The following is an 11,992-nucleotide window of genomic DNA, read 5'->3' as shown; positions in this document are numbered from 1 at the left end:
TCCTCCCTCTGACCCGCTGTGCGTCCCTCTCGTTTCCCTGCCCCCTCCCTCACTGTACAGCCTGCTCGTTGGCTGTGCTGCCCGAGTCCTGGGGCTTCATGACGTCAGGGAGCTCTGGGGGAGTGGAGAAAGGCTCGACCCTCAGCTGCTCAAATGAATCATCTGAGAACGACAGGGAAAGTGACGACAGTGAAAAGAGGGGGAGAGAAGATACATAAAGGAAATCAGAGCAGAAAATCAGAGCTACTTAGGTTCAAAATAACTTGCTCAGTTCAGAATTAACTAAGAGTGGCTCAAAATAAAAACAAGTCAACAGATGGTGCCATGACTATAAAACAAAGTGAAAATAGTCTAATATGGAGTAGATTTAGGAATGAACTACTTACCCCCCAAGCGGAAGGCTAATCCCACTGTGGCTGGGGCCTGAGGTCGGGCTGTTTGATTTGTAAAGCCACAATTTCCGAGAGTTTGACCGTCATTAAGCATCACATCATCCTGGTTAAGAAGAAGAAAAAAATGATAAGAGTAGTGTAGAGTCAGTTGTTCATTCACTACCTTTTTAATTTTTATGTTACATCAGCATTTGCATCAGCATCAGGTGTCTAAAGAGATTTAGGACTGCAGTAAAACGGACTGGTAATTTCACACACTGCTCTCTGTTGTGAAAACTACTTGCATCCCTTTAAGCCCACAAGTTTGTATTCAGTACCATTTAAGTTTTAAGATAGAAGCTGGAAGAATCGTGTAACTATTGGGTAAATTAAAGGATGCAGGTAAAAAGCTGTCCTAACTTTGCATTTGGCTTTTTAACATCGATGGGTGTAGGTTTTATGTTGTAAGATCAATATAAAAATGGTTTATAAAAAAAATGCCACTCCAAGCCTATCATGATGTGTCTAAGCGATATGTATTTTCATATTGCTTACCACAACATTCACCTTAATCAGGCAGTGCTAAACCATGAATTTAGATTTGGTGGGTATGAGCAACAATGACAACAAACCAAGAAGCTGTTGGCTATATGTATGTGGTCCACTAACTGGTCGTCACACTACTTAATAAGGCAAATACTTTACCTTGTAAAGTCTCTGATCTTCAGGTGGTCTCTTTAAAATGCCTTCAACAATGCGCTTCAGTTCATAGACTGTGGTAGACTCTTTGGCATCTGTGAAGATGGTTGTCTTGTGACGTCGTATCATTAGAAACACATCCTGAAGTGAGATCAAGTGACAGAGGAAAGACTGGAAATGAGACACTGATGATTCTCAAGAATATTCACTTCAGTAAAACGTCATTGTTAACCTTGTAAATGCCATTTTCTCAAACAGGAGGAAGCTGTAAATTTCTGGAGGCCCAATACACCCTGAAACAACTCATGTTTTAATTAGGTTCCTCCAAAGCTAGAAAAAAAAAAGCCAAGACTTCAATTACATATACAGTATGTCTCATCTATAATAGCATCCCGTTGTCCATTTCACACCCACAAGCCCCACTCACCCAATCTAGCTATTACTGGTCGTCTCAAAGGTAAAAGCTCCACAGAGTGTTGCAATCAGCAGACAGAAGCTTTATCATTTGCAGAGTGGGGGGAAGAAGTATTCAGATCCCTTACTTAAGTGAAAGTACTAATACCAAACTGAACATACTTCAGTACATGTAAAAGTCCGGCCCTTAAAACCTTACCTAAAAAGGATAATTCCAGGTGGGGGGGTTTTCCACTTGGAACCTATTTTCCCATGCATTAATGTCTCAGTGACTAATGTGAACAAAAATATTTGACATTGGTCCAGTATTGAGCGAGAAAGCTGTAACCAGCAGCCACAAACTGGGCTGCAATTTGATCCTATAGGGCAAATCGTCAATTGCATCCACTTAATCATCTGTTTTTGCCACTGACATGCCCAGATTGTTATTCTATTTATTACACGTTGAAATGACTACTGTTTATTTAAATGGAGTCTGGTGGGTTTGGCCAACAGCAATTTTGGGGATGTTTTATGTTAAACAAAAAGGATCTTACTCTTTTTAAAAAAAAAAAAAAAAAAAAATGTGTGGACCTTTGTAGGATTATTTCCATAAGTTTTAGACACTTGGAATTATATGCCATGGTAAAACAAGCATTTTATGTGGAGGTAATTGAAATTATCAACAACATTTACTTAATTATCAGTGTTTTACTATCATACATGATGCATCTGGAGAAATAGTACTGCTGCATTAATGTGCATGTTGCATTTTACTGATGTAATGTTTAAGGATGTGCTAATTTTAACAACTTTACACACACACACACACACACACACACACACACACACACACACACACACACACACACACACACACACACACACAACACAACACAACCACACACACACACACACACACACACACACACACACACACAAAGATCGTCATATGTTTGCAGCATTGTCTGTCCTGCAAGAACCACGCATCTCTAAAAAGTCAACTTTTTTTCAATCTTGCGAGAATGCTTTTTTCAGCTAATCCAAAAGTGTGTTTGAACAGTTAATCTATCTGAAATAAAGTCCTCAACACAAAGGAATACTTCATTGGTCCGTTCATCAGAAACACTCTAAATCAACACATCTGGACATAGGTGGTTTTCACTGGACAGGAGGGGTATAGAAATTTGTAATCTGAAAAGTAAAGCGGCCAGAAAAATGTAGTAGAAAAAAATGTCAATAGTAAAAGGTAAAGTGAACTACCTTGAATTTTGACTCATGTGCAGTACTTGAGTATATGCACTATTTACATGATTCCACCACTGCATTTGCAAATTAAAATTAAAACATCTTAAGTATACTGAGCCACTGCACAAAAGGATGCAAAAGCAAAAACGCGACACAAAGTTATTGTAACGTTTGAATATCTCATGACAATGCAAACTTACAATATGACATATATAAAGTCAACTCAAACACTTAGGTTAGGTTATGTTAGATTAAGGTACATACAATTAAAAGTGCCGTGATAACCACTGCTGGTAAAACTTAAAGCAGCACATTAGGTAAGGTTAGAAGCTTCTTGTTTGTGAACGTCAACTGCCTGTAACGTTACTAGCCAGGTTATAACTCTGCGGGGGTTATGCTGTGTGACACTGATGGGAAGCTGGCAGTGACAGTATAGTTTGGCGAGTTAGTTGATAAGCCTGTTAGGTTTAAACCAAAAGACACCTCTACTCCAGAACGTCACACCAAGGCGTTTAAAGTCACACGGTGCGGCAGCTGCTAAATAGCATCATGACAGGCTAGCTTAGCTGTGGCTGCTAAGGTAGCGCTAGTCGTTATTAAAACAGCTGCTAACGTTAGCTGGAATAGCTTCCTCAATAGACTGTCCCCTCTTAAGATACAACATACTAAACACACTTCATACATGTAACGCTAACTGTTAACACCAAGTGTTTGTATCTATGATGTTTTATAGATAATAACGTTAGTCGAGCTCCAGCAGATGCTGACAACTTTAGCTAGTTAGCCTCTTTACAGCTAGCTATGCAAAGTTTGCTGGTTGAGCTGTCACTCATCTAAAACAATGTTAATTAAAAAGTTCTTTTGTCTGGACCGTTGTTTGCCAATCCTGCTATCAATTCGAGCATTATAAAGCAATGTCCAGCTAGCATGAGCTAGCCAGCTACTGTGTTGACGTTAACCAACGTGGGGAAGCTAACCCATGTTACCAAGGGTTAGCTAAACAAAGGCATCAGTTTTTGGATGACCGTTTGTTTGTGACAAGCTCGGTTCAGCAACTTAACGTTACATTACACATTTTAACGCATAGAGAATGGCTTAATGACTAATTACAGTAAGGTTTTGGCTAGTTAACAGGCCTTTACGAGCTGTATCCGTTTTCCTCACTCACCATTTCTTGCGGTTGGTTGCACACAGAAAATAAAACGCCTCCACTGCACAGCGACAACTATGAGATCACACAGCAGCAACACAACTTCCACATCAACCAGAAGATGGCGGTACCTGAACTTTATGTATTGTATGTTCGTTTAACGGCAAATTGCCACCGGGCGGAGCATGTTATTGTTGACACAGTCAACGACTGTTTAGCAAGTTGATCTACTGTTTCCTTTCCATACACGTCTGAGCTAGTACCCTAATATGGTCAGTTGTTCTCAGTGTCTCCTTAACTTTCAAATCTGGAACATACCATGTACACCTTATTTTGCCTGAAGTTTCACGTTTTTTATTCTCAATGCAAAAAACAGTTACAAAAAGGTCTCAGGCTCCGTCCAACAATGCCAATTAATTTTGTATAAATTGAAAATCACAAGAAAAAAACTAAATAAGAATGATGGATGCACACACACACACACTCACAAACTCTCTTTTAATTAGCTCAGTCCTAGGGAGTTGGTTTGGGAACCGGAAGGTCGGTGGTTCAAGTCCCCATAAGGACTAAAGTGTGGATTGATAGCTGGAGAGATGCACTGTCAAGTGCTCTTGAGCAAGGCACCATACTGTAGGATCAAAGCCCATTTAATACACTGAAGAGAGCTTCATCATCAGACCAACCACAGACCTTCATCATGTCTCCCCTCCCTGGTGAAACAAACAGGTCTTTCTTTTCACTGGTTGGTTCTTTTATGTGGGAGGCCTTCATTTCGTCCTATCAGCCTGATAGCAGCTGTCACCGCAGTGAGTGGGGCAGCTGAACTAACAGCAGCTGAGAAAAACAACTCAAGCAAGGTGCCACAAGCTGTGAAGGATCAGGATTTGTTTTTCCTGTTATGTTTATGGCATTAGGCTTGGTTGGCTGGTCAGCGGTCGCATCAACATATGTGATACAGAAAGAGATGGTAAAGAATTAGAGAATTAAGGAATTTTATTAGAATTAGAATATATACACACACACACTGGAACATTGGAGGTATGGTTGCTGATAATGGGCAATGCAAATATTGCATTGAAGATCAGCCACCCACTCAGATCAGCTGGTATTCTGTCTAACACCGAGTAGAATTTGTAAGTGGCCCCTGTATGTATATATATATATACACACATACATACATACATACATACATACATACATACACACACACATAAATAAATACATATATATACATTAATAAATACCACTTAGTGGCATTATAAACAAGAGGCTAACTTACAAGATGTGTTATCTATGAGACTCCTATGGCTCAAGCCTAAATTAACATCACCTTTCTAAACTTTTGGAAAAGACTTGTATTTAGTTTGTCATGACTTGACCTCTTGACTTCCCCTCTAGTACCAAACTGCTCGCTTGGTCATTCTGTTACATTTGTTGCATTTATAAGGCAAGTCTTTATTATACAACATTAGCATCTGAAATAAAATATTACATCCAAAAGTATGATACAAGACAAAAAATGGCCTTACACTGAGCTGATGGATAAACAATAACAAAATACTGTATATTTGAACAGGATGAAAGCGTCACAGAGCCGTACCTGTCCAGTCAACTAAATCCCCATCCTGATCAAACTATCAGGGTTACCATGTTCCCACTGTGACCCTGAAGTACAGTTGAATTCCAGCACTTTTCCATGAAATCCTTCCATACTTCCCATGACTGAAAAATACTGGTTTGTTAATAAAACCAAGCACAGTTCGCTTCCACATCAATTGACCTGAAAAATAGAAATACTGAGTGTCACATGACCATTGTTTTCTCAGGCTCTCTCTTTCTGGAAAACACCTTGAGAAAATGCCAAGTTTTTTCATAAATTCCATGACCCCAGCAAAGCGTAGATTATTATATAAAATGATGTAATGGCACAAAAATATATTAAACTCACCAAATACACTTGAAATATCTATTTAACCACGAAAGCACACTCTCGGATCTTGGAATAAGCATACTGTGGAACAAAGAGTCAAAAACACAAGAGTCATTTTACAGAAGACACACACGCACGCACACACACAAATGTTCAAAACCCAAACTTACATTCAGTTCTCTGGGGGCTTGGATGGGCTCCCGGCCCTTACAACACAGCACTGAAAATGGCCTTTTCTTAGTCTTTGAGTGCTCTTTGAAACACAGACTGAAAACCTTGGCAGGCAAGTAGACATCCCAGTCAGCTGCATGCTCCTCTATTAGATCACTTACCATCCTGTTGGGGAGCAGCAAAAGAAAATTTTCAGTTATAGGTGTCTCCTTAATGCATTTATCAATTCAAAAGAAAAAAATCCAAGCATATATTTGCATGCTGCTGAGAAGAGCTACAATATCAGATTTGTCCAAACTTTTCTCTGTGCTTGTTTATTGAGATACTGTGTTTTTCTTTTCTTTTTTTTTAAAGATTATTTTTTTGGGCATTTTAGGCCTTTAATTGACAGGACAGTCAAAGATATGAAAGGGGAGAGAGAGGGGGAGTGACATGCAGCAAAGGGCCGCAGGCCGGATTCGAACCCGGGCCGGCTGCGTCGAGGAGTAAACCTCTATACATGGGCACCCGCTCTACCAACTGAGCTATCCGGGTGCCTTACTGTGTTTTCAATATTACTCTCTATATTCTTCTGGCTAGCTGGTCAAGAACACTATATGGTTGGAGCTGGGAAATGCATCAATGCAATACAGATATAGTAATATGTGAATGAATATTGTCTGCAAAGTTGTCATTGCACTGGTAAGTCAGACCTGTCAATCAGCTGCTGTGTGATCAAATCCAAGGTGCCCGTCTGCTGGTGGTAGACGACAAGAGTGACGGTGACCTTCAGCTGATCTTTCAGTTCTCTGTTGATCTAGCATGGATACATTCACACATTATATGTACGTAAAAATGCTGGCTGCTTGGGACACAATGTAACACCAATACTTTATTATAAAACAAAATGTGTGGCAAGCTACGATCCCACTCACATCTGTTACTCAGTGGACTTTTTTTTCTCTAGTCTTTCTGAAAACTCCTGCGGCTTTCTGCCAATACTCTAAGCAACATGGATATCATCTACTACTACTACTACTACTACTACTACTACTACTACTACTACTACTACTACTACTACTAATAATAATAATAATAATAATAATGTATACTTTATTAATCCCGCAAGGAGAAATTGTGCTGGATAGTCAAATAAATCCGAGCACATGGATATTTCAACCAAGATAAAAATGGCAATAACAAATCATATGCTGCATTCAAATTAAATGGCATGGTAGAAATGGTAAAGATCACATGTTAACAACTTGCGAACATTCATGTCATTGCAGAAGAAGATCAGAACAACAGGGTTGCAGAGTCTTATGAGGGTTATACATACTGTGCATGGACAATATACCACTATATCTCTTACAATAGGTTTTATTGAACCTTCATTGACAGACTTTGGTTAATAAGTGGCATCTTTGTTTGTTTGGTTTTCAGGAACTTCTGTTTTAAAAGTGGCATATGTCCGATTGCAACTTGGATGTTAATATAAGAGCTATTAGAAGTCAATACATTTCTACAACTTAACAATATCTCTATATGACAACATATGAGCAGTTCAAGCAACATTGCACTCACTTTGTGGACTATGTCATGAGGCAGTCTGGAGAGGATACTTAATGGGTATCCAAAGTGGGCGATGATGTCCACGATCTGCTTCGCCACATCTGGAGGGAGACACGACTGCATAGGCACAGCTTCCACCCACTTGGAGTAGTAGTCTGTCACAGTCAAGATGTATTTGTGTCCGTTCAGTGTTTGAGGCAGTGGTCCTCTGACATCCAGGCCAAGCCACTGCCACGGCTCTTTCACCTGCCATCACAACGTCACATCATGCATAAATACAATGTGATGGCAGCACAATCCCAATCACTTTAGTCTGTATTTAATGTTGCACTACATTCCGGTAATCATGTTGTAACTTGCCTCTATCACCTTATCAGGATCTTCACAGTCTGTCTGTGAACGTTACAGACGGACAGTTGATTTAAAATGCTTCATAATATAAAAGTTAGAGTATAAAATACAAAATATTGTGATGTTAGAACATGAGGACTACTCACACTCAAGTTATCATCTGGAGCCCACTGAATATCCTGTTGGTGCATGTGAAAAATACACTTAAACAAATTGGATAGAACTATGAAGACAACAGTATTTGATAATAAACTGCAATACTGAAAGTAAAACTCTGACAACAAAAAGCTTTTGATTTGCCTAATGTCATATCATACTTGACACAATTTAAATAAACATGATGAGACCATCAAGTTCTTAAACACTGATAAGTTATCTTACTAGAACATATAATATCGCTTACCCGTGGTACACAGTAATCTCCATGGAAAAAATGTGGAAAGGAATTTATCTTCATGAGCCCTTCATCTATTATAATCCTCCATTTATCATTTGACTTCTTTGGGTCTTTGTCTCTGAACATAAAACATAAAAGGTTAACACATTAAAGGAAGCAACAATCCATATGGGTACAACATGATGTAGCTGAAACTATTGATCAAATATTCAGTTATACTATTTTGATTATTGATCAAATGCTTTGTGATTTTTCTGGCAGAAATACAAAATATTCTCTAGTTACAAGTCCTATAAAGATTTTGTTGCTTTTTTTGTTTTTTTCCATGTTATTAAACCGATTCATTCTAGGTTTCGGACAAAACATGAAATTTAAAGATGCCATTCTGGACTAATGTTTTAATACTCCTTCTGACATTTGATGATTGGGAGAACAATGGGCAGATTAATTGATAATGAAGATAATCATTACTTCCAACCCTAATTTATACATTTCCTCTTGGCTTCTCGTGCAATCATACAAATGCAAGAAAATGACCAATGTTTTTGGTAAGGGTTGCAATAAATTCTGTCTAGCCAAGTAGCTAGATAACTGTCTCACTTTAGCAGCTCTAAATAAACTGGATAGTCAGAGGATAAATGCCCTCTCTCTCTCTCTCTCTCTCTCTCTCTCTCTCTCTCTCTCTCTCTCTCGTGAGTTCTCTGTTGTCTTTCCAGGCCTCTTCATGCAGTAAACCTGTCAAAACTTGACGAGTGCACACAAACACATCTGCATGACATGTTTTGTCTCAGGGCTTGCAAAAGTGAGCTCGCAGGCATGAAATTGAAACTTAAATAAACTAAAAAAAACAAAGTTTGTAGGCAGAAGTCTATATGTCAGGATTAAAACATTCAGTCTTTAAAGATTAAGAACAGCATCTTTAAGTAAATATTTTTTAATGATAATATTCCACACCATTAAACCACGAGAAGAGTGACAAAAGAATCATGGACTGAAACTGAATTGACAGTAGATTTATGTATTAACATCCACATTTTACTTCTCAGAGTGGTTGCTAAGAGAACTTTCTAATTATGACATGCAATACCGATCAAGGGTTTGGGGTCATTTAAAGATTTCCATTCCACACCATTATTGACAGAATACCAGCTGATCTGAGTGGGGGGGCTGATCTTTAATGCAATATCTACATTGCTCATTATCAGCAACCATTCATCCAATGTTCCAAAGGCCCATTCTGTTCACTAATCTGACAAAATTAAAAAAAAGAAATAACTGAGAAAACATTGTAGAACCCTTTTGCAATTATGTAAATCCATAATGTAATCTGAAAACTGCTGCCCTGATTTGAAAAAAACATGCAACTGATCTCAGCTGGTATTCGGTCTATAATGGAATGCAATGGAAATTTCTAAGTGACCCCAAACTTTTGACCAGTGGTAGTGTGTGTTTTCCGATCCTCTGCCAATCTGAGTAATTGCAAAACAACAATTTGGAAAGAAATGGCCATCTGGCATGAAGAAATCGAAGAACAGCTGATCAGCATCTTCAAGAGAAGCTAGCTCTGTACAACATTACATAGAAATGTTATCCCAACAGAGAAAAACAAAACTGTGGACAGTAAGGAGACTACTTCTTTGTCTATAGTAACATACCCAGCAGGCTCTTCTTCTGTCTGTCTGGGTTCTTTGTTCTGGACTCTTCTCTTTGTTGTGGCAGGAGTGGTTGTTTGAGACTGGGCTGGAATCGCCTTCGAGCCTTTAACATCAGGTGGCTGGGTTCACAATACAGAGAAACAACACACTCTGTTCATAAATGTGTATGGATTGTGATTATAAGTTGTTTTAATATCCTGACTAAAGTGTGCTAAAGTGAAGTACAAACAGAATGCAATAACCTTGATTTCTAATCCCAATCCAAGAGAGGTCCATCAAAGAGGACTAACAAGCTTGCTAAAATGACAACAATGACAACTGAATCACAGAAATGTAACAATTACATGTCAATATAATAGGCTCTCACCTTGTATATTTTACTTCTTGGGTTGCTGGAAGGCTACATCAGGTGGACAGAGTTAGAGAATTATCAGAAACAAATAAAGAGGATTTCTTTTCATAAAGCTTCTGGCCTATCTGAAACTACTTTTTTTTCACTCAATGAGGCAGCTGATGTTTGTTTTTTTTACATGATCCACAGATACACAATAACTACATACTCTGTAAAGAATAGGTAACGTCTGTACATAAGGTACACTTGGAATTAAACTTTTAATGGTGTGGCATTTATTTCCCTACTTGGTCTGATCCTGTATTTTTAATCAACGTTGTTGTCATGTACTGTATATCAACTTTTTTGCTACTGCAGCAAAATTAATCGCCCCTTGGGGACAAATAAAGGTCTTAAACTTGAACATACAAACCTTTCTTTTCTGTACATCACCAGGGGACGCAAATATGGTGGGAACTGCATCTTCTCGAAGTTTCACACATTTGCCTGTTCTGTCAATGTATTGTTCTTCGAAATGATTGATGCACAGCGCAGAGAAGCGAGATGGAGTCCAGTCCTTCCACTTCATGTTGATAAGCCATTTCTTGAGTTTTCGGGGATTGTACAAGGGAAACCTGTAGTAGCACACAACTCCTTAAAACAGTCCTGATCCAGAAATACAATACTGAACTCTATTTAAAAACGTTTACCAAATAGTTCTAGTTCTTCATAGTAAAACATTACTCAAGACTTTTTTTTTAAATGAAAGGAAGCAGGTATGGTACAATATAAAATATATATTGTTTATTTCTGGCATTATGGATGTAAGCAAAATACATCCAAAATAGTTTTGTAATGTTGTTGCAAAGTGATGAAAATGTTTTGTTAAGGTATGTTTCGATAAAAGTCCATTCTGTCCAATAAATCCTATTTTTACACTTGTGTTATAGAGGGTATAATATTTTTTACTGCACTGAGCATTCATTTAAAAGTTATTTCCCCCCCTTCGATCATGCCTGCATTGTTTAGCCCTAGATCTGATGGAAACAGCTGAGCTGAGGTGTCTGCCTCCACTCTCAACTCTTGCAATGGTATAAAACGAAGACAAACCGCAAACTGAGAAGCTGGAACCGGGCAATGTTTGGCATTTTTACTTGAAAAATCATTAAAAACGATTATAAAAAAAAACAGTTGCCTGAACAAAGTTAGGCTCACCCTGTATCATTTTCTCAAATTCGTGTGATTCATGCTAATGTTTATGTTAGCTAGCTAGCTTGACTATTCAGAAATCGTTATGAGTGACAAACGTTAATACTTACTTAAAATACTTCACATCTGACTCGCTGGAGTTTTCGCAGTTGTACGCACATTTATATCTTCCCATTTATAACACAATTTCGTTTAATTTACGAACAAACAAACTGATTTTGTGTGTAAGATAGAGTTGTTTGAGTGACCAACAATGATAAATCTGCAACATCCGGTCGGTATTTCCAAAATAATAGCCTCAAATGCGCTCGTCTGTTTAAAAACCAGAAACAACAAGCCATAGACTTAATCTTAAAATAAGTGCATTGTACTCAACAGTATATAAACGTATATTTTTGCTTGTCTAGCATCAAACACTGTTGTATAGCAAACGACATTTGGTGGTTAATTAGCGACACAAGCCTTTATTTCCACACCAGCGGATGTTGTTTCTTCTTCGTGGCATAGTTAATTGCACATAAACGCCACCGTATGGA

The 11,992-nt window shown here is 38.3% G+C and overlaps 2 protein-coding genes across 3 annotated transcripts; both read right to left on the bottom strand.

Annotated features, from left to right (window-relative positions):
- Positions 1-4,142, bottom strand: elob (elongin B). 2 transcript variants are annotated; one of them, XM_032537987.1, is made up of 5 exons: positions 3,880-3,989; positions 1,303-1,400; positions 1,077-1,211; positions 387-495; positions 1-162 (listed from the first exon to the last, which is right to left on the bottom strand). In XM_032537987.1, exons 3-5 carry the CDS (start codon positions 1,197-1,199, stop codon positions 50-52), a joined length of 345 nt encoding a protein of 114 aa, XP_032393878.1. In that variant the 5' UTR covers positions 1,200-1,211; positions 1,303-1,400; positions 3,880-3,989; the 3' UTR covers positions 1-49. The 2 variants fall into 2 exon arrangements, with proteins under 2 accessions (XP_032393878.1, XP_032393877.1); XM_032537986.1 differs by lacking the exon at positions 1,303-1,400 and having other exon boundaries at positions 3,880-4,142.
- Positions 4,143-5,556: 1,414 nt separating this feature from the next.
- Positions 5,557-11,858, bottom strand: zgc:153292 (uncharacterized). Its single transcript, XM_032537982.1, has 12 exons — positions 11,567-11,858; positions 10,681-10,882; positions 10,284-10,316; positions 9,917-10,035; positions 8,268-8,379; positions 8,011-8,043; positions 7,874-7,906; positions 7,526-7,759; positions 6,655-6,758; positions 5,962-6,127; positions 5,810-5,872; positions 5,557-5,641 (listed from the first exon to the last, which is right to left on the bottom strand). The coding sequence occupies exons 1-11, from the start codon at positions 11,629-11,631 to the stop codon at positions 5,828-5,830; spliced, it is 1,146 nt and encodes a 381-aa protein (XP_032393873.1). The 5' UTR covers positions 11,632-11,858; the 3' UTR covers positions 5,557-5,641; positions 5,810-5,827.
- Positions 11,859-11,992: the final 134 nt, after the last annotated feature.

Source organism: Etheostoma spectabile, chromosome 15 (genome assembly GCF_008692095.1).
Source record: "Etheostoma spectabile isolate EspeVRDwgs_2016 chromosome 15, UIUC_Espe_1.0, whole genome shotgun sequence".
NCBI classification, from domain to species: domain Eukaryota; kingdom Metazoa; phylum Chordata; class Actinopteri; order Perciformes; family Percidae; genus Etheostoma; species Etheostoma spectabile.
Note: the sequence above shows the minus strand (reverse complement) of the source record. Positions and strands in the feature narration are given on the sequence as shown.